The sequence below is a fragment of the Capra hircus genome, chromosome 13 (genome assembly GCF_001704415.2).
Source record: "Capra hircus breed San Clemente chromosome 13, ASM170441v1, whole genome shotgun sequence".
Taxonomy (NCBI): Eukaryota; Metazoa; Chordata; class Mammalia; order Artiodactyla; family Bovidae; genus Capra; species Capra hircus.
In genome coordinates this window covers 17,277,413-17,300,133 of record NC_030820.1, presented here as the reverse complement: position 1 = coordinate 17,300,133, position 22,721 = coordinate 17,277,413, and the positions used below count along the sequence as shown (strand labels likewise).

Below are 22,721 nucleotides of genomic sequence, written 5' to 3'. Positions count from 1 at the left end.
AAAGATGATACATTTTAAAATGAATAAAAATAAGTCCAGGAACATCAACGACCTTACCTCTGAAAAATCGTTCCTTTCTGCTTTTTGCACTGCGGATTCTGCCATCCAGTTCTTCAGCACGTATCTAGGATTAACAGCTTAAACAAAGAGGGAGAGGTGCATCGTGGAACAGTGATTACTAAGTCACACAGGCCATATGAAATCACTGAAATGAGATGACCTTTAAGAACTTTGCTGGAAGGCCCAAATGAGAGCAATGATCAGCTTCAGTCAGTTCTGATTGTTTACAATGTACAGTATTCTGACCTTGTGGCACAGAAAAAACTTTGTTTAGCATTATGAGCAATATTATGGTTTATCTTTTCAGTGTTTCATCCATTTGGTTTTTCACCATGTTCAGTTCACTAAGCATTTTATACAGTGCAGAGTAAGTAGCAATTCATCCTGTAGCCCACGTGAAGAGAGGAAGAAATTTGTTGCTTTTAACATCTTCAAACAGAATTAAGACTGTGTAATGCTGATGTTGCCAAAGGCAAACAGGACAGGTTACATGCAAGCAAAACTCTCTGTAAGTTTATAGTTTTTACAGTAACCATGCATTTTTCATACTAAAAAGTATTATAATACTGGGACATTGCAGAAACTATGTCTTTATTTGAGATGAACCTTTTCCAAAATAATTTATCAAGTGGGTGGAGAGGAGGTAAGTTTATCCCCAGTGGCATAATAGGAATTCAGAGAGGACTCCGGATATCACCATTTTGTGATTCTCAACAGCATTCTTCTGAGTTACTTGAATGGACAGAACATACAAATTCCATTTCAACTTGGTTTTAAAGATCTGCCAAGACATGACAGATGATCTAAAATACAACTTTTAAAACAGAACTTCCCTGTGACCCAAGTAATCCTATTAAACATTCAAAAGCATTATTTATATTATGGAAAATTAGAAGCAACATGCTGCTGCTGCTAAGTCACTTCAGTCGTGTCCGACCCTCAGCCACCCCACGGACTGCAGCCTTCCAGGATCCTCCATCCATAGGATTTTCCAGGCAAGAGTACTGGAGTGGGCTGCCATTGCCTTCTCCGAGAAGCAACATAAATACCTATCAATAGGGGACTAAGTGAAACAACAAACTCCCAACATCCACTGAATCATCAAAAAAGCAAGAGAGTTCCAGAAAAACATCTGTTCCTGCTTTATTGACTATGCCAAAGCCTTTTGACTGGGTGGATCACAATAAACTGGAAAATTCTGAAAGAGATGGGAATAACAGACCACCTGACCTGCCTCTTAAGAAACCTGTATGCAGGTCAGGAAGCAACAGTTAGAACTGGACATGGAACAACAGACTGGTTCCAAATAGGAAAAGAAGTTCATCAAGGCTATATATTGTCACCCTGCTTATTTAACTTATATGCACAGTACATCATGAGAAATGCTGGGCTGGATGAAGCACAAGCTGGAATCAAGATTGCTGGGAAAAATATCAATAACCTCAGATATGCAGATGACACCACCCTTATGGCAGAAAGTGAAGAAGTTAAAGAGGAGAATGAAAAATTTGGCTTAAAAAGCTCAACATTCAGAAAACTAAAATCATGGCATCCAGTCCCATCACTTCATGGCAAATAGATGGGGAAACAGTGGCTGACTTTATTTTTCTGGGCTCCAAAACCACTGCAGATGGTGACTGCAGCCATGAAATTAAAAGATGCTTACTCCTTGGAAAGAAAGTTATGACCAACCTAGATAGCATATTCAAAAGCAGAGACATTACTTTGTCAACAAAGGTCCGTCTAGTTCAGGCTATGGTTTTTCCAGTGGTCATGTATGGATGTGAGAGTTGGACTATAAAGAAAGCTGAGCACCAAAGAATAGATGCTTTTGAACTGTGGTGTTGGAGAAAACTCTTGAGAGTCCCTTGGACTGTAAGGAGATCCAACCAGTCCATCCTAAAGGAGATCAGTCCTGGGTGTTCATTGGTAGGACTGATGTTGAAGCTGAAACTCCAATACTTTGGCCACCTGATGTGAAGAGCTGACTCATTTGAAAAGACCTTGATTCTGGGAAAGATTGAGGGCAGGAGGAGAAGGGGACAATAGAGGATGAGATGGTTGGATGGCATCACTGACTCAATGGACATGGGTTTGGGTGGACTCCGGGAGTTGGTGATGGACAGGGAGGCCTGGCGTGCTGCGGTTCATGGGGTTGCAAAGAGTCGGACATGACTGAGCGACTGAACTGAACTGAAGTGAAACAATACACACCCTTTCAAAGATATGTTATGCAGTCACTAAAACTGTTACATTATAAAGGATGAAGTAAGAAAAATGTTTATTTTTAGTTAAAAAAGCTCTAAAATTATACCATAATATGATTACTACAATATTTTCTCATAATCAATACACACAGAAAAAGACAGACCAGAAGGAAATGCATCAAAGAGTGAACAGCAGTTGTGTTTGAGTGATGGGAGTCTTTTTATTCTTTCTACAAATTTGCATTTTCCAAATTTTAAAGAATTCATTAAAAAAAATAATTCATACAGAACTCTTTTAAAATAAGAACACATACATACAATGAATATATACAGTCCTTAGATGAAAAAGAAATTGGCATGCAAGGAAAATTGTGGAAGCAGTCAGCTTAGGCAGAGGGAGTAGAGTCACCCAATTTAAAGTCTACACTATAGAAACCTGGCAATAGGATACTGTCAAAATACACTAGGACTTGCAGCTGCAAACAGAAGTAGCTTGGATCAAATTCTACACATACAAACTATTTGAAATCAGAAAATTGTAGATCTGCTTATAGAATTCTTTGAAGAGCTACCTAATTCCATACATTTTAAAAATCTGGTCTGGAACTTGACCATTGCTCATTGTGGAAATGAAAAGTACACTGTTCAGCACTCATTATTTCTTTTACTCAAAGCTGCAGCCTTGAATTCACTTAAATATCTTTCATTTTACCATCTCATCCATCCTGTCATGACCAAACAAATCCAAATCCTAAAGTCAGTTCAGTTGCTCAGTCGTGTTCAACTCTGTGAACTGCAGCATGCCAGCCCTCCTTGTCAGGCATGATATTTTCTTCTTTCAATTTCTTTTTTTCTCTTAATTGCTGAGAGTATCCATATTGAGCTGCCCTATAAATTTTGTATGACTGCATCAATGTACATAAGTAGCTGGCAACTGAACCCATGCTGAGCCCAAAATAGATTATTCACTTCCTTGTAAAAACTCCACTTTGCTTTTATTTCTACAGTGATGTCCTGAGTCAAGAAGCAATCTCATCCATTAACTTAATGTGGGATATTAGCATCCCCTTATTTCATCCACATGGATTAGCCGCCCTGATGATACCAACTTACTAGCTCTCAAGAGTCCTCAGTAAGGCAAGAGAACTCCAGGACTTGAGTCCTTCTATCTTAACTTATTTGATCTGTTAGACCCCACGATCCAGAAAGAACTAACTTCCATTTTTTTCTTCTATTTCTTTTACCAAGCATGATGTTGCATGGTAAACTGAAAGCTCCATCATTTAGTGGATGTGTATTAAGGCCCAGGCACTGTAACAAGAAAACTTACAAATATTATTACTCATGATTATAACATCCCTACAAAATATGCCCCCTTTACAAATAGCTGAGAGCCTTGAAACTATATATTAGGCAGCAAAAAAAGTGGAAAGATGAGATTCATCTGTCAGATTCTAAAACTCATGTTCTTTCTGCCATAAACCACATCATCTTCCTTGTCTCTCCACCATCTTTGAAGACCATATTATTTAAACATCAGTCGGCAAACGTATTGAAAGCAGGGGTATCATACTCAAACTAAAAGTCACCTGCTGAAACCAGAAAGGCTTCTATTTGACACTTCAACTCCACGAAAATATACTCATCTAAAGTTACTATCAGTTCAGTTCAGTTCAGTTGCTCAGTCGTGTCCGACTGTGCGACCTCATGAATCGCAGCACGCCAGGCCTCCCTGTCCATCACCAACTCCCGGAGTTCACTCAGACTCACGGCCATCGAGTCAGTGATGCCATCCAGCCATCTCATCCTCTGTCATCCCCTTCTCTTCCTGCCCCCAATCCCTCCCAGCATCAGTCTTTTCCAACAAATTCAGTTCCCTCAAGTAATTACTTCCAGGTTTCAAAACCTATCACTTTTATATAAAAATCTTTAAAGATGAAAAAATTCAAAAGGATTACTTACCTGTCATTCTTTTTCTTCTTTCAGAATCTGAGTCACTGATGTTACTAAAAAATGAACAAAACAAAGAACAGAATTAATCACTGTCTTCCCAAATCATATCTTTTTTCCAAAAGGGTGAATATTATTTCACAAGACAAATACTGAAAAAGTTTTAATCACACTGAATCAGTACCTGAAAGGAAGACAGAAAATACTGCTTGATTAAACAATACATGAAATAATGCCTTATTTAGTTATTTGTGCTGTGCTGTGCTTAGTCACTCAGCTGTGTCCTACTCTTTGCAACCCCGTGGTCTTGTAGCCCACCAGGCTCCTCTGTGCGTGGGATTCTCCAGGCAAGAATACTGGAGTGGGTTGCCATGCCCTTCTCCAGGGGATCTTCCCAACCCAGGGACTGAACCCAGGTCTCCCACACTGCCCACAAATTTTTTGCTGTGTGAGCCACCAGGGAAGCTCATTTAGTTATTTGAGATAAGCCCAAAAGTTTTATTTTTACCAACTGAAAAAAATAATTTTGTCTTAAAAAAATTTAAACTCCCTGGCACCTATTTTTATCTTAAACACAGTTTTCTGAAAATAACTTGCTCTTTGTTACTCACGGTCAGCTTTATGAAAACCCTCAGCTGTCATTAAACTGTGAAAGGCTCTTTGCCCCTGTGCATGCTGTGGTCTCCCTCTTCAGCTGTTTCGTGTCCCACCTACAACTTCATACTCTTTCCTGCTTGTTGCTACCGATTCATTGTGACGGGTATGAAGCGGAGTAACTTTTGACGATTGTATAGGATACGAGGACAGTTAACAGACACTGGATGAAAGCCTGGGGTGCTCTCTCTCTCCAGAGTTTCAGGCTTTGAGGGGATGGGTCCTTGGGCGGTGTTAACAGAGTTGAGGTGAACAGAAGGGTGCTGTCTGTGTGGGTGAGATGTTAGCAGACATGCCTCATGCAGAGCAGACTTCCAGGGAGTTAGAAGGAAATGTTGGAAAATGGAAAGGAAGTGAGGAGTCTGATGGGTTGATGATGCTAAAGTAACACATTACATGCTCTTTCAAGAAGGTTAGGTTACTCTACCTCTTTAGTCTCGAAAGGTACTGGGACACCCAGGCAGGAAAGAGTCTGTGCTTTGAGATCATTTTCAGTGCCCAGAATTCCTAGAAGAAAATACAGTAACAGACTGCTTATTTTAACTGTATGTTCCTTAAATTGTATGTTCCAATAGTAATAATTTATAACATCCAGATTTCTTTAAAGGTTCTCTATTTCAAGCAGAAACAGTAAAAAGGAACAGTGTTTTCCTTTTCTTTATATAACATTCAACTCAAATTCTAATTCATAGAAATCCATGTCATGGAATGATTTAAGAGAAATAAAAAAATACACAGAGTTCTTATAAAGACATTATGTGAATACTTATCAAAACCCTTCCTTTAAATAGGGGACTTGCTTAATTTATAATTTACTTTCAAAATTTAATTTGTAACTATTTTATTTACTTATCTATTAATTCATTATGTCAGCTATGTGCTAGGAACTATGTTAGTTGGGAAAGATATAAAAATTAATAAGACATAGCCTCTGCTTTTAAAAAGGAAAATGTATAAACAAATAATTCAGTGCCATTTTAGAAGTGTTATAGAAATATACATAATGGTTAAAGGAACAGAAATAAGCAATTAGCTCTAGCTAAGTGTTACGGGGTTGAAAAAGTTTCAAATTCAGAAGACACAGAAATGAACTATTAAAATAAATAAAGGCATTATGATCTCCTCTCCTAGATTTTCCCAATATTCAGTAATTTAAATATTAACGCTTGTCAAGAACTTGTTCAGATCACGTTGTTACTTTGTCTCAGTTTTCTACACATTAAATGATAATTAGTTCTGATAGGCAAATCATTTCTAATTTTAAAATTATATCCAAGATGCTTAATAGTTAACATTTTGCTAAATAAGTAGACATTCTTTTCTTCAAATCACTCCTAAAAACATAATTTATGGCTATTTCACATCTGTGAGAACTATATATATATATATATAAAATTTTATGTGTGTGTATATATATGTATATATTTCTTTAGTTAACAGAAAAGATCATAAAATATAATGAAGAAACTGAAATTTTTTAAAATATGGCTATGTTTTTATCTGAAAATAATAAAAACAATGAATATAAAAGATTCATACCCTATAAATAGATCTATATTTATAAAAATCTATAATAAGTAGGAGTCTTCTGGTTAGTTCAGTTCAGTTGCTCAGTTGTGTCCGACTCTTTGTGACCCCATGGACAGCAAGACGCCAGGCTTCCCTGTCCATCACCAACTCCCAGAGTTTACTCAAACTCATGTCCATCATTCTGGTGATGCCATCCAACCATCTCATCCTCTGTCGTCCCCTTCTCCTCCTGCCTTCAATCTTTCCGAGCATCAGGGTCTTTTCCAATGAGTTGGTTCTTCGCATCCAAGTATTGAAGTTTCAGCTTCAACATCAGTCCTTCCAGTGAACACCCAGGACTGATCTCCTTTAGGATGGACTTGTTGGATCTCCTAGCAGTCCAAGGGACTCTCAAAAGTCTTCTCCAACACCACAGTTCAAAAGCATCAATTCTTCAGTGCTCAGCTTTCTTCACAGTCCAACTCTTGTATCCATACATGACCACTGGAAAAACTATAGCCTTGACTAGATGGAACTTTGTTGGCAAAGTAGTCTCTGCTTTTGAATATGCTATCTAGGTTGGTCATAACTTTTCTTCTAAGGGGCAAGTGTCTTTTATTTTCATGGCTGCAGTCACCATCTGCAGGGATTTTGGAGCCCAAAAAGATAAAGTCTTTCACTGTTTCCATTGTTTCCCCATCTATTTCCCATGAAGTGATGGGACCAGATGCCATGATCTTAGTTTTCTGAATGTTGAGCTTCAAGCCAACTTTTTCACTCTCCTCTTTCACTTTCATCAAGAGGCTCTTTAGTTCTTCTTCACTTTCTGCCATAAGGGTGGTGTCATCTGCATATCTGAGGTTATTGATATTTCTCCTGGCAATCTTGATTCCAGCTTGTGCTTCCTCCAGCCTGGCGTTTCTCACGCTGTACTCTGCATACAAGTTAAATAAGCAGGGTGACAATATACAGCCTTGACGTACTCCTTTTCCTATTTGGAACCAGTCTGTTGTTCCGTGTCCAGTTCTAACTGTTGCTTCTTGACCTGCATACCGATTTCTCAGGAGGCAGGTCAGGTGGTCTGGTATTCCCATCTCTTGAAGAATTTTTCAGTTTGTTGTGATCCACACAGTCAAAGGCTTTGGCGTAGTTAACAAAGCAGAAGTAGATATTTTTTTGGAACTCTCTTGCTTTTTCGATGATCCAGCAGATGTTGGCAATCTGATCTCTGGTTCCACTGCCTTTTCTAAATCTAGCTCGAACATCCGGAAGTTCTTGATTCACATACTGTTGAAGCCTTGCTTGAGAATTTTGAGCATTACTTCTGGTTAATATCCATATTATTCCATAAACACAATGGATTAGTATTGAAATAAAAAGATGACACACATTCTTAAAACTAAATTAAGAACAGCCACTTTGGTTAACAGTTCAGTAGTTTCTTTAAAAATTAAACATACATTTACTAAACAACCCAGCACTTCTACTCCTCATATATACCCAAGAGAAATGAAAACATGTTCACACAAAAACTTGTATATGAATGTTCACAGCAGTATTTATTCACAATAGCCAGAAAATGGAAATGATCCAAATGTCCATCAACTAGTAACTGGATAAACAGAACGTGGTCTATCCTTATAAGGGAGTTATAAAGTAATAAACAGGAAATAATATTTTAAGATCTACTTAAGAGATCTTAAAAGTAATAAAGAGGAAAGAACCACTGATATAGGTTACGACATGGGTGAACCTCAAAAATATGCTAAATGAAGAAGCCAGACACTGAAGTCTACATATCATATGATTCCACTTACAGAGAATGTCTAGAAAGGGAAATCTTAAGAGACAGAAAGAAGATTAGTAGTTGCTTGAGGACAGAAGCAGAAGAAAGGGATTCACTGCAAATGGGCACAAAGGATCTTTTAGAGGAATGGAATTGGTCTAAAATTGAACTGAGGCATAGCTGCAAAAATCTGCACATTATTTAAAAATCATTGAATTGTACACTTAGAATGAGTGGAATTTTAGGGTATGTAAATTATGCCTTAACAAACCTGTTAAAGAAAAGTGAGTTAAGAAAAAAGCCAAAAGGTGTGAATAAATACCTGAGGAATGACTAGTTCCTGTAATTGGCTTTGAGTGATCTCACTGAGCTGCCGAAATGTCATGGTAAAGTCAGCTTCTGTCTTTTCCATGAGCTAATGAAAATAATTACATTTAGCAACCTCAGTCATTCCAAGAATATACAGTGTATATCAGGAAATCAGTGTTAATCAGGAAAAAAAGCTAAAACGATAATAAACTCACATGTAAGAGAAATGCAATTAAATCATCATCACCCTCGTTTTTTCCAAGTAATCCCAATTTGGCTTTGAACAGTTCTCTAAATCTAAAAGGAAAAATGCCAATTCAATTCGTTATTAAAATTCTCACTATTTTAAGAATTGCCCTCAAACCAAGCAGGATGCTTTAATATGTGTTCAAACAAACAAACCTTGTATAATAAAGAACAGGATACTCCTTAAGAATCTGAGTGGCACTGTAGGGAGAAAAAAAAAGAGCATAGGTAAACCTTACTTTAATATTCACATTCTTTTTTTTTTTTTTTTTTAGCTGTTTCAAGGCAAAGATCTTTATTTTTGGTTTCTTTTTAAAGAAAGCTCTTCTAAGAATTACATAGGAAAGATCATGCATAAATCACACTTCTTTGTGGATTGACAAAAATACAGTTTTCATGATTTTTAAAAATCTGTTTTTAGGGGATCCAGAGAGCTGGAAAAATGCTGCTGGGTTTTTCTGGCCTACCACTGAATTGTCTATAAGTCAATTATAGACACATGCGTTAGAAGAATGCACGTGTATCGTGGGTACATTATTTCCCACCAAGAGAAACAGAGCCTCAGAATCTGGACCGTGCTTATCTCAGGAAATTGGCAGTGACTGGCTCTGAAGGGAAGTTGGTTCTGCTGGAGCGGCACGGGGGCGCTGCTTCCTCCCAGGGGAAGTAGGCACAGATGCAGACACCCTCGGAGCTCAGGAGCTCGGGGTTCAGCCAATGACTCATTCACTGCTCTTCACCAGCCAGACCTCGTTGCGACGTCCGTAGGGCTTCATGGGAGGGTCATACCCAGCGCAGAAGTAGAAGTCCGTCTGGTACGTGGCTGTGCTCTCCAGGGCGGACCGCAGCTGGGCGGCTTGGGCAGCGTAATCAGCTGCCTTAGCATAACCACCAAACTGCGTGGAATAGACAGTGATGCCTTCCCTGTCTTCGATCTTAATGCTGTCATCGCTGGGAGCCGGTGGGTCGCTTTGAAACTTGTTTGGAATCCGGAACCAGACTTTTAATTTATTTTGTAGGTTCCCATCGTCACTGGGGAACACAGCAAAGGAAATAGGAACTGTCATCCCCATTCCGAGTCCCTTATCATTGGAGCCTCCCACATACTTCATGACTTTCGGCATTGCCTCCCTCAGAGCCTCATCCACAGGCTTATCTGTCACTTCCTCTGTGGCAAACTTCCCGCCTTCACAGGCCCTCTCCTCGTAGAATACATCTCCCTTGCCCCCTTTGCTCAGGACCTGCCAAGGCCTAGTCTCCACGCTCCCGAACAGCGGGTTCTTGATCATTCCCAACATGGTGTCGCCGCGGTACGCAGGACGCGCAGGGAAACGCGGGGTAGGGGAAAAGGGAATATTCACAAAGTGAACCGTCTCATATATTAGTGTTCGATTATGTCTACTGATTCTATTTTAGTGATTTAATTATATATCATATCTTAGAGAAAATTGTCCATATAAATTTACTGTCTCAAAGATTTGAAGACAGTACAGGTCAAATCATGTCACTCCTGAAATATCACTATATACAATTAGCTTAGAGGATAAATGTTAATATGTCTCCAAATACCAAAAGAATTTGGTGTATTTTAAAACTTATCTTAGACCCCAAACAATGCATTAGATACCTCACCCAGTACGATGACATTTTATTTGCCTGAATGGGATGGAGGGGAAAATAATGCGCAAACAGACGTCTAGTGAGGGAAAATATCTGAAAAACTTGTTCTCTTTTAACAGTAGAGAAAGTGGCAGAGAAGGAAGGTAACTGTGGGGGGTGGGAAATGTAGTAGTTTCCAAATCAGAGGGGGTGGGTGGGGGAGGAGTGAGTGAGTTGCTCAAATCATTAAAAGGTAAGGAAAGTAGGGGAAAGCCAAAGATAATGCACAACGTAAAACAGAAGGAATAAAATATATCAATTATTATAAGCAATGTGAATAGCCTATATATGTCTCTTACATAAGAAGCCCGACTACTGAGAAATTCAGAAAAACAGTAATAAATAACCTTTGGATCAAAGAAGAAATAAACTATGATTTCACAACACCGAAAAAACAATAAATAGGAGAACACTTTATCCTTATACTGTGGAAAAAGGCCAACACTGTACCGTGCCCCCCCCCCAAAAATATATAAACATATATATAGTTTGGAAGCCTTCATTATTAAATATTAAAAGATTGTTTTTAAAATGTTTCTTGGTTTTAAAAAGGTGATCACTATACAGATATATTTTCACACTGATTTAATTAGTAGTTTTTAGATTTACTCACAGCTGCTTTTGCCTAGGATTCAATAATGGGTTTATCGCTTGTAACAACTTGTTTAAATTAAACATCCCAATATTGGCCTGATTTCCTATTTTATATCTTCTTTCATCATCAGATGTGTTTGGTACAAAATCTGTTTAGAACAAAAATACAACAATGATGACATTGTTACAATGATGACAATGATTTTACAATGATGACAATAGTTCTTTCTTCATTTTTAAGTTTACATTTAAACTTAATGAATTTATATTTATTAGATAAAAACATTTCTGACATTTAAACATTTAACTCGAGTAACGTAAATACTTAATACCCATGCTCAATGAAAACCTTTTAAAATGTGAATATTTGCCTAGTAGAGGCACACGTTTCTAACCTACAAGAATTTCCGGGTTATCACATGTACTTCACACTCCAACTCAACAGCATGTTCCCCCACCCTGATTCTATAACAGATTAGTAAAGGGGAGGTTAAGTTACTTGACCAAGGGCACAGATTAAGGATCGATCAGAAGCCAGAGCTCAGACTCATGTCTGTCTGACAACAAAGGCCTTCCTCCCTTCATGGCATCTTCTCTTAATAAGTAATTTTTTGGCTTTCTGTTTTGTTTTTTTGCCACTCCTAGGGGCTTGCAGGATGTTAGTTCCCAGAGCAGGGATTGAACCTGTGCCCTTGGCAGTGAAAGCTCGGAGTCCTAATCTCTGGACCACCCATGGATGGGAATTCCCATCTCTGAGGACTCAATATTATCTCCCTGTGGCACCTGGAAGATTGAGTAGCACATAACACAACTGTTTAATCAATGAACCCAATTCTTTCTACCACGTCAGCATTGTGTTAGCCATAATGGTTTATCTAAAATAAACCAGAGATATTTTTTTCTTTAGTGAAATAAAGAATATACATATAAATCATACATACCTGGATTATATGCCTCCATAAAACCAAATGGACCATAGTCAATTGTAATGGATAACAAACTGAAGTTATCAGTATTACAAACACCTAACAACAACAAAATGCCAAAAGCAAGATAATAAAATAATAAAGCATTTTTAACTGTATAAAACTATATAGAATAGGAAAGGTCATGAAGATGCATTTGTTTTAGAAATGAAACAAAATTAGTTTATCAGTTGAAAGTTTAACTGGTGAAGTCAAGTAGCTTAATATATATTAAAACTGTATTTTAAAATTAAATTTAGCCTTTTGTTGTATACTTCCCCTCCCCAAAGATGTCAAATACTGCAAGAACAAAAGCACCAAGAACTAAAAGTTCCTCTCATTTGTCCTGAATTTCTAGCATTTATTTGAAAATATATGTAGTTTATAATGCAACTGAGACTACTAAAGAAGTAACATTAATTTTCAAAGGTTGTGAGAGTGGGGGAAAGGGAAAAATATCCATATTGGTACATATCCATATACCCCATAACTAACAGTCCTTAGCTGCAGACCACCAGCAGAGTGGGGAGGGAGCACACTCCTAGGGGAGGGGGTCATGGCAGAGTATGGGGAAGGAGGGAGGCTGGGTGTGCATACACCAGCCTAACGTAGGAGAATTGGACATGGCGGCAGCAGTGTCCAGGGTAGACGGTTTCACCCTTTTCCAGAGCAGGATGACTCAGCTTGTCAAAGTGTTCAGTATATACATACTCTCTAATCCAGCCATTCTACTTTTAGGAGTTTATCCTCAGAAACTCACCTTCAAATACAGCTGCACGGTGGTCACTGCAGCACAGTTCGTAAAAGCAAAAACTCTGAAACACCTCCCTGCTCACCGCCCCAACCCATCCCAAGTGAGACATAGTGAGTATGTAATTAAGGCAGAGTTCAAGAGGCTTTGCAACGTGAGGACCCTCTTTGTTATTTAGCCAGAGATCTTAGTATATATATGATTTGCTTTTCAGTATTCTCAGTTCAGGCAGATATTCCTTCCAGTGTAACCTCACACAGTGAATGGCTTACAACACACACAAGCCAGCCCTGTTTTTATAGATGTATGGATACCATCCAAAAAGAGTCTAGAAGAATTGAGATGAAATCGTTATTAATGATCCTGGAAGATCAAGAATATCCTGGAAGACAGAACTCACAGGCACTTCTGTATATTTAAAATTCTTTACCATAAGCAGATAGTGCTTTTATGATTAAGATTTTTTTAAAAAAAAGCTTTTAAAAGACCTAATGTAATATATACTCACAAGGTTAAAAAGCTTTACAGGTAACAATACCCCCATCAAATCAAAGATGCTTATTCTACTTTGTGTATCTGTTCCATTCAAAATCATTTTAAACATGAGAGAATTGTTTCTTTTGCTAAAAACAAATTCATATATTATAAATGTTATTTCTGCTCACTGGTGGGAATATTTTAAAATACATACAAAAAAGAAGTCTTCTGGCTTCAACATATTAATTCTACTTTCTTATCAGAAGACTGAAACATCAGTAGATAACTTACCATGAGCAAAACCAACAGACATCCACAAGGCAATGAGCTGTGCCGTCTCAAACACCACAATAGAAAAAAAGTCCTAAAATAAAATTTAGAAGATTTTCAGATTTCTCAGTAGTGTATATGCTTTTAGGATCTTTCTGTTTCCAGCATGGGAAGATCCCCTCAAAGGTGGGCCAAAAGATGATTAAAGGGATGGAAATTAGTACGTGTTAAGAAAACAATGGAAGAACATAGAATTATTGATCCAGAAATAACATATAAAAGGGGCAGGCACAGTATTATGATCAGATTTTCTCCATGCACAGTAAGAAAAGGAAAAACATTAGAATTCAGCACAAAGGAGTCAAATGTAAACAAAATGAGTTATTAAACTTTGAAATGTCACCAAGAAAAATAATGGAATTTCTTTCTCTGTGGCTGTTAAAAAGGTTATGCAGATCAAAAAATTTCCATAAGAATAGAAAATTGCATTTGCTTATGATGTATGTATTTTTTTTTACAACCACTACTATAGAAATATCTATATATCAAACGTGAGAAAAGAATATATGTGACCAAGTTACAAAAAACAACATATGTAATTAGGATGTAGTCACATCTGTTCTCTTTTTCTAGCTACCTTACAAACAGAACAGCTTCTTTATCCAAGTCTTGTTTACGAGGTGGTTCAGTATCTTTTCCTTTCACAACATGTTCAAAGTGCTCTACGTTTCCCTTTTTAACTTTAGTTTTTTTAAGCACTAGGTTGTAACCATTAAGGGTGGCCAGCCAACAGAGAAAAAGAGTATTGCCCTTTGTTTAAAAAAAAAAACTTACCACGTATCTGTTAGGTTCCTTGACATCTACTAAAGGGAAGTACTCCTGTATGATGAAGTCTAATAACATCCTAGAGATAAGGGGAGATAGCCATCAGTGTTCCTCAGAATACAGTATCGAATATCAATCATCTCAGTCTACTCCTGACATTCATGAATTCATTAGAATGCATGCTTATCATTTTAAAAAATAAAATAAGATTTTACGCCCAGCCACAGAGACACATTTCCTCAATGCCAATCACAACTGGAAATATGTTTCTAAGATCATATTAGATGCCATCTTATTATGATGCAACTCAGATTGGTTCAACAAGAGAATCTCCAAGTGCTAGGAAAAAGAATGACAAAACCCAAACCCAGACATTAAAGGGCATGGATTCTACTGGGGAGAAAAACATCTAAAGAAATAATGACCTCACTGTCTAATACATGGATTCATAGTCAGTCAGTTAGCTCAGTCGCTCAGTCGTGTCTGACTCTTTGCGACCCCATGAATTGAAATATATAAAAAGGACAAAGATAACAGAGCAAGAAATGATTATTTATGTGTAGAAGGTCATGTAAAGTTTCACAAATAAGGTTTCAGAGAAACTGCTCAATGTTTGACGTTAAAACGCTGAAGTTGCGTATCACGCTCCATTCCCTACTTTGACTGCTCTGCTGAGTCGACTACTAGTTTCTTGCGTTGGATGAGAGAGAATCCTGAAAAAAATCTGGGGACGGCAGATATGATTTGGGAATTATTAAAACCCATTCAAAACAATAGGAGTGGCTTAGAGTTTATTTAGAGTGGATCAGAGACCTGTTTCAGGCCCTTGGGAAACAAAACGGAATATATACATGGTCGTGGTAGGCAACATGGGCATTTTCAGGATAAACTGGTCACCAGTATAGGTCAAATGTCAGAGAGAGAAGTGAAATAATTTAACTGAAGTGCGACCACCAGATGGAACGGTTTCAGTGATCTGGTAGATCTGAGTGGAATGACGACCCCCCAGAAAAATGAGAAGTTAGAAACAGTGCCCTTTGAGAGGAGACTCCTCTCTCAATAAGCTCGGATGACCCTTAGTTCAGTGTTGTTGCTGTTCAGTCACTAAGTCTAGTCTGACTCTTGAGACACCATGGACTGAGGCATGCCAGGCTCCCTGTCCTTCACTGTCTCTTGGGGTTTGCTCAAATTCATGTTCACCAAGTCAGTGCTGCTATCTAACCATCTCATCCTCTACTGTCCCCTTCTTTTGCCTTCAATCTTTCCCAGCATCAGGTTCTTTTCCAATGAGTCAGTTCTTTGAATTAGGTGGCCAGAGTATTGGAGCTTCAGCTTCAGTCCTTCCAGTGAATATTCAGGACTGATTTCCTTTAGGATTGATATGGTTTGATCTCCTTGCTGTCCAAAGGGCTGTCAAGAGTCTTCTCCAGCACCACTGAGTCCAGTAAACACTTGCTAAAGAGACTTGGGAGAAGAGTCATGACAACGGCGATGATGTCTCTGCTTTTCTCTCTCCCCATACTCTTCGTGGACCAGGAATTTGGACTTAAACTTACTAAGCTGATAACTTCCCTGATAGCTCAGTTGGTAAAGAATTTGCCTGCAATGAAGGAGACCCTGGTTTTCGATTCTGGGTTGGGAAAATTCGCTGGAGAGGGGATAGGCTACCCACTCCAGTATTCTTGGGCTTCCCTTGTGGATCAGCTGGTAAAGAATCCGCCTGCAATACAAGAGCCCTGGGTTCAATACTTGGATTGGGAAGATCCCCTGAAGAAGGGAAAGGCTACCCACTCCAGTATTCTGGCCTGGAGAAGTCCATGGACTATAGAGTCCATGGGGTTGCAAAGAGTTGGACACAACTAAGCGACTTTCACTTTCACTTTCAAGCTGATAACTACAGTGCGGATTCATGATCCAAATGATTCTAGTTCGTCCTACAGAATTTTCTTATATTATTTCTAGTGGCTTTTTAAAACTGTATGATCTTAACAAATGGAAACAGAATTCTTGTTAAAGGAGGAAATGTTTTTGTTTGAAGAAACATCCTGCTAAGTCAGCTCTGAGGAAGACAGAATTTTGTGAGTGCTGATTCCGCAGGCCCCAAGACATTGGAGTTTGGTGGAAGCTATGCTGCATGACACAAGGGGAAGAGCTTTTGATCTTTTGAGGGAATTGTTCTTCTGTCTTACCTGAAGAAATCTTCGGTAAGATTTGTGCATAAATGCTTTGTGCAGTTTCAGTCTGCTGTTTGTTTGCTTTTGCCCTGTTGAAGGGACTGGGTCAACCCAGTATGAAACAGGCATCACACACATGTCAAAACTGGAGTCCAGGAAAGAAGACACACGAACCAGAGCACTCATCCTGGGAACCCCAGATGTTGGAGGAGAGCTCTGGAACCTCGTGAGGCTGCAGAATTCAGGAGATCGAGTTGCTTCCACCTGGTGTCTGGGTGGCACAGAGGCCCTCAGTTCCAACTGGGCTTCATACTAGATAAAAACACTCCTTGAGAAGAGGGTCTACTGAGTCTAAACACATCTTTTTCAGCCTCCTAAAAACCCACACGGTGGTAGACACACAACATATCTAATAGATGTTAAAAATATTTATAAATTGAAATTTGAGGTCTTACTTACAAGAAAACCAAAAATATTTTAACTTCACAGGATATAAACAAGCATTTCTTTCCACTGTCTTCTATCATTTAAAAAAAAAACCAAAAAACTGGTTTTCTAACCTTAGTAAATCCAGTTCACCATAATGAGTCAAAATTTCCAATGATCCAATTCTAAACCAGGATTTTGCAACACGCAGCACTACTGCACCTGGAAAAGAAACATTTATTTTAGCATAAACTATTTTAAACTGTGCAAATACAGCATAACATGCTCTTCTTAAAAATGAAATTATTTTAATAAAAAATAGTGATTGAATTTATCAGAAAAACAATTAATTTACATCCTACAAAGGGCCAAGGCTTTTATCTCTTTCTTTAACTAATAAAGCATGTAAGGCTGTCAGCTGTTCTCAATAGCTCTGCTTTATAAGTAGTTAAATATGTTTATTATTGGTTTTCAGGTCTCCTCCCTCGCCAGAGACTTAGAGACAGGTTTCCCTCGCTCCTTCTCTTTTTACTGCTCTGCGGCACTTCCTGATTTTTTACTTCTGACTTACTAACAGCTGAGGGGAAAGGTAACCAAACTTACCGCAAGTAAACAGGAAGTAACAGCAATTGGGGGTCGGGGGGCGTCTTCTGGGAAGGAAGTGTATGAATGTTGGTGCACTGGCTTTGTGACGTCTTAGGATGTTTTGCATTGGTTGCCCATGAATTTCCCATGTTCACTTCCCAGATGTTTTGCTATTTCAAAAGGATGGCTCAGTGATATAAGCATATGAGAAAGGATATTCTACTATAATATCATAATGCTGAACTTACATCATGACAATCCACAGGTCATGTTTTTGATCTTTTGTTTTTTAGTATTTTAAAGTCTTTACTGAATTTGTTACAATATTGCTTTCTATATTTTGGCTTTTTGGCTGCAAGGCATGAGGGATCCTAGCTCCCTGACTAGGGATTGAACCTGCACCCCTTGCACTGGAAAGCGAAATCTTAACTAGTAAATCATCAGGGAAGTCCCCACAGGCCATGCTGAGATGCCCAATATCTGTTATTCCCAAAGAAGTTAGTCTGATTTTATGTTAGTATTCTAAGAACTGTAATTACCTCGTTCTTTTGCAAGGTTTCCATTGTAGAATTGATCTCTCCATACCACATCATCACTCACAACCAGACTGAAAGGTAAGAGAACCATCCAAGTTATACTTTTAACTGCTAGCAAGCTGTCAAGAAGTTATAAGCTATACCTATTTATGTATGGATGTGAGAGCTGGGCCATAAAGAAAGCTGAGCACTGAAGAACTGATCCCTTTGAACTGTGACGTTGGAGAAGACTCTTGACAGTCCCTTGGACTGTAAGGAGATCCAACCAGTCCATCCTAAAGGAAATCAGTCCTGAATATTCATTGGAAGGACTGATGCTGAAGCTGAAGCTCCAGTACTTTGGCCACCTGATGCGGAGAGCTGACTCATTGGAAAAGACCCTGATGCTGGGAAAGGTTGAAGGCAGGAGGAGACAGGGGTGACAGAGGATGAGATCGTTGGATGGCATCACCAACTCAATGGACATGAGTTTGAGCAAGCTCTGGGAGTTGGTGATGGACAAAGAAGCCTGGTGTGCTGCAGTCCATGGGGTCACAAAGAGTCAGACACGACTGACCATCTGAACTGAACTGAAAACTGTAAGAAATAATGAGAAGTCACGCTCTTGGGGGTTTATCTGCTCACTTCATTGATGTGTTTCTGAAGGTAATGTGACGCAGTCCTGAAAGTTAGCTTACAGGAAAGGAATTACCTTGCAGCTCTGCTGGTGGGAATTCCGAGATAATGCAGAGCTTCACTACACAGAAATTCTCTCACAGAGGAACGAAGGATGGCTCTGCCATCGCCATTTCTATGGGTAAAACGATAAAAAAGATGTTCAGTTATAATTCAGATAACATTAATTTTTACTTAGATGACTAAAATTAAAAAAAAAAAAAATGTACCGGGAGTATGGAGTCTTTCCTGAGCCTTTTAACTGGAGCTCCCATTTTTCACCTTGCCTTAGGGAAAAAAAACAACAACTAAATATTAGAAGATTTGTGTTAATATTTAGCAGAAAAGCTATTCTACAAGAAAACATGCAGTACCTGTTCATGTAAATTCCAATTAGATGGGCTCTTCCATCCCCAAGTTGATCTGCCCATATCCCAAACTAAAAGGGAAAAGAGAAAATTATTCATGTTTATTAGACTTTAAAGTGTTTACTGTAATCTTATATTCAAAGTTACTTTGTCAAATGATACTGGAACAGTGCATTTTTAAGATTATAATAATCAACAACCTGAATAAAGGTGACAATAAAATTCAATCCATAAGTCAAATTCATTTTAAAATTATAAATTTAAGACATATAATTAATTTCTTCATCACTTTATAGCTGAGCTCAAGCTTGTTTGGTAGAATACTCACAACTGACCTATTTAATTCCAGAACATAAACTAGGAACAACTGTCAGTAGAAAATTTACCTGTACTATACATATACAATATAAAACCAGTAACATACTGTACCTGGAAAAAACTGCTTTTGAATGGACATGATTAACTGTTTCCAGACTTTTGCATTAAGATTTGTTTGTGGTTGTTCAACTCCCAGCTATGCCACTTACTAGCTGTGGAAATTTGAGTAACTTAATCTCAGTGAGACTGACTTTTCACTTACATAAAATGGGAAAACTCTTTCCAGATTGTTGTAAGAATGAATGTTAATATATGAAAAATGCACTATGTCCAACGCACCAAGTGCTCAAAAGATGGTAATTATTATTATTGCTAATGGTTACTTGCTAAGGTAAAGATCACTCTATTTTCTCAAACTCACAAGAAAGTCACAGCAATTTCAACAGTTGGTTCTGTTTCCTCCTTTTTTTAAAAAAAATCAGTCAGATTCCACACCTTGAACTTGCTTCAACATCTTGCTTTACTTCTAGAAGACAACATTAGATATAAAGCAACATCTTTGCTTTATTTCTAATTGCTTTTGCATGTACAACATCCCCAATTAATCCCGATTTAATTTCTACTAGTTTCTGTTAAAAGCAGTTCTAAAACTTTGCTTTACAGCTATTCTGGCAAAATTGTCTTCTATTTGTCCTTCTGAGGCTTTTATACTGATGCATCATGTGAACTGACTTTGCTGAAATCTCTTGCCAAGAACTCCACAGAATGAGTGTTTTTGCAGTAATTCACAGAGCTATTATATTGTGCTGCCTCAGTTTCCTCAGTTGCATCAGAGAAACTTAGGAAATCACATCAGCTAATCCATATAAACATTTCATGACACATTCCTCTAGAAACATCTTGGTGAAGTTTCAATATACTAATATTAGAGAAATTAATGCAAGGAGAAGGAAATGGCATCCCAGTCCAGTGTTCTTGCTGGGAGAATCCCATGGACGGAGAAGCCTGATGGGCTATAGCTCATGGAGTCACAGAGAGTCGGACACGACTGAAGTAACTTAGCAGGCACACACTTCTGTAATGGGATAGCATTTCCACCAGCTGCTTATATTTGCATAAGGAAGTGATACTGGCGCTATTTTTTAAATTAATTAATTAATTTGGCTGTGCCAGGTCTTAGGCACTCGGGACATTCAATATGTTGTGGCATGCAGAATCTTTTAGTTGTGGTGTGTGGGATCTAGTTCCCTGAGAAGGCTTGGAACCCGGGCCCCCTGCATTGGGAGTGCTGAGTTTTAGCCACTGGACCACCAGGAGAGTCCTGGTACTATTCTTACCTGGTGGCCGCCATATCTGTGAGCCAATGGAATGGATCCAAATACTATCTTTCCACCACTTACAAGCTGGATGAAATCATCTGTTTCTGAGACAGATAAATCAAGGTCCAAAATATCTTCTAGCACTTCCTGAGGCAGGGAAAAAAAAAAAGAACTTCTTGCAAACTTAAGTAATCCTTTAATAGTTTTTGAGAAAATAAACTTTATGGAAGAAGGAAAATTAAAAGAATAAACTTCTTACAAAATTAGATTAGTATCTTCCCAGAAGAGATGTACCATACTTTCTAGGATTATTTATGCTACTTGGGAAAATTAGTCCTATTAGATAGTTCTACAATTTTTGTGGATTTATTATGCATGGTAAAATAATATTCTTCCTAGCACATATTATTTTAAGGAAGTAGAAAAAAGTAAATGTCCTATTTTTTTTAATCTCAAATTCATTTATATCTTGAGAGAACAATTTAGAATTTGTTATTAGAGCCCCTTTCTAAGAATTTAACTCATTTACCTCTTTTTTTTTTCCCCACAAAAGTGTGTTTTCCTTGTAAGATAATTTTAAAATGAAACTGAGTACCAGTCCCAGGAATAATTATTCAAAAGCAATTTCTAAGAATGACATTCTCCAAGTTATAAAGTTTAAACACAAATCATTTATCAATAGACTAACAAGTTAACTCCAAAATATGTTACTAATTTTTAGACAAAATTATAGTGAGTTAAGTATTTGTGTTGTGGAAAAAGTAAAGCCTAACCTTTGAAACTGCTACAAGACGTACTCTTGATTGGAAAGGAGTGGGGAAGGCAACTGAGAAAACACAGTTTTTCACTTTACGCACATAATTTTCTTTAACAGGATCAGTTGGCAACACAGCTGATTAAAAAAAAAAGACCTTTTTAATGTTCTCATTTGTTGCATATACAGCATTAATAATCCTTAGAAAGGCTACAGTTCTTCAAGAAAATCGACTTGAACTACTATTTTGTTCACACTTTGCTATTTAAAGCTATCCCATTATTTTCAACCATTTTCTGATTCCAATCTCAGTGAGAAACTTCAAAACATTTGATACATGCCTGTTCACAATGCTAGAAATTTAACAATTGCCTCTAAAGAGATATGTTTCATAAGGTCCATATACTGAAGTACATAGTTTAAAAGCTGTAGAGGAAAAAGGAGAGCTTTGAACATGTTTACTTTTAAGTATAATTCTTAAAACCTTAATGTTCTCCTAATCTAAAGCAATTAAAATAAAAATATAAAAGAGGACTAGGTGTATTACTAAAAGATATAAGAAACACAAAAATCTATGTTTCTGGATAAAGATATTATCAAGTTACCACTGACACTAAATTATTTACCAAACATAATGGAAATCCAATCAAAATCCAGTAGAATTTCTTTTTTGAACAAAGGGTAAATATAGGAAAATAAAGACTTTTTTTTAAAATAAGAGAGATAGGAGCTTCCTTATCATTTTAAAACTTATAAAAATATTGCTATCCCCAAAATAGATGCAAAAATCAATGGGACGCCAAAAGCACAGAAAAAGTAATGTAAGAGGTCCTTGTATAATGAAAATGATCATTTTGAATCTGTGGAGAAAGGTGGCAACAGGTTGATTTGCTAAACTGTTTGCAATAATTCCTATTTATTCCACCCAAGCCTAGGTGAACTAAATATCAGTTATAATAGAAACAAGAGAATTCTCATATCTCCTCCATGGGAGTGAAAAACAGGCAAATGTGGGTCAGATTTAGGTCTTCATAGTTTTCCCTAAGTACATGGCGAATAAGGCAACATCATGGGGAATTATCCACCAACAAAACCTCTGATTAGTAGTGAAAGTGAAAAGTGAAAGTGAAGTTGCTCAGTGGTGTCTGACTCTTTGTGATCCCATGGAAACCAGGTTCCTCCGTCCGTGGGATTTTCTAGGAAAGAGTACTGGAGTGGGTTGCCATTTCCTTCTCCAGGGGTAGTAGATGATCCAATAGCTTGTTTTCTTCTCTCTAGGAGAGCCACTGTGTGGAAACAGACTAAATTATATAATAAAGGCATTT

At 37.8% G+C, this 22,721-nt stretch overlaps 1 protein-coding gene and 1 pseudogene across 5 annotated transcripts in view; both read right to left on the bottom strand.

Moving 5' to 3' along the window:
- LOC102181052 (UPF0061 protein azo1574) overlaps positions 1–22,721 on the bottom strand; it is a 28,195-nt gene that overhangs the window by 2,986 nt on the left and 2,488 nt on the right. For 3 of the 4 annotated variants that reach the window (XM_013968535.2, XM_018057027.1, XM_018057028.1), the window contains exons 2-18: positions 21,416–21,534; positions 20,661–20,789; positions 19,012–19,076; positions 18,868–18,924; positions 18,675–18,773; positions 17,987–18,054; positions 16,997–17,084; positions 14,272–14,341; positions 13,459–13,531; positions 11,916–11,999; positions 10,994–11,123; positions 8,878–8,922; positions 8,691–8,772; positions 8,489–8,581; positions 5,299–5,378; positions 4,230–4,273; positions 58–137 (exon numbers count right to left, since the gene is read on the bottom strand). In XM_013968535.2, the coding sequence (XP_013823989.2) occupies positions 58–137; positions 4,230–4,273; positions 5,299–5,378; positions 8,489–8,581; positions 8,691–8,772; positions 8,878–8,922; positions 10,994–11,123; positions 11,916–11,999; positions 13,459–13,531; positions 14,272–14,341; positions 16,997–17,084; positions 17,987–18,054; positions 18,675–18,773; positions 18,868–18,924; positions 19,012–19,076; positions 20,661–20,789; positions 21,416–21,534 (1,406 nt within the window). The remainder of the gene's footprint in view (positions 1–57; positions 138–4,229; positions 4,274–5,298; positions 5,379–8,488; positions 8,582–8,690; positions 8,773–8,877; positions 8,923–10,993; positions 11,124–11,915; positions 12,000–13,458; positions 13,532–14,271; positions 14,342–16,996; positions 17,085–17,986; positions 18,055–18,674; positions 18,774–18,867; positions 18,925–19,011; positions 19,077–20,660; positions 20,790–21,415; positions 21,535–22,721) is intronic. The other variant, XM_018057026.1, reaches the window with a different exon arrangement.
- Positions 8,989–10,750, bottom strand: LOC102180773 (annotated as a pseudogene). The gene has a single exon (XR_001296390.2). The product of XR_001296390.2 is annotated as a heme-binding protein 1 pseudogene (transcript).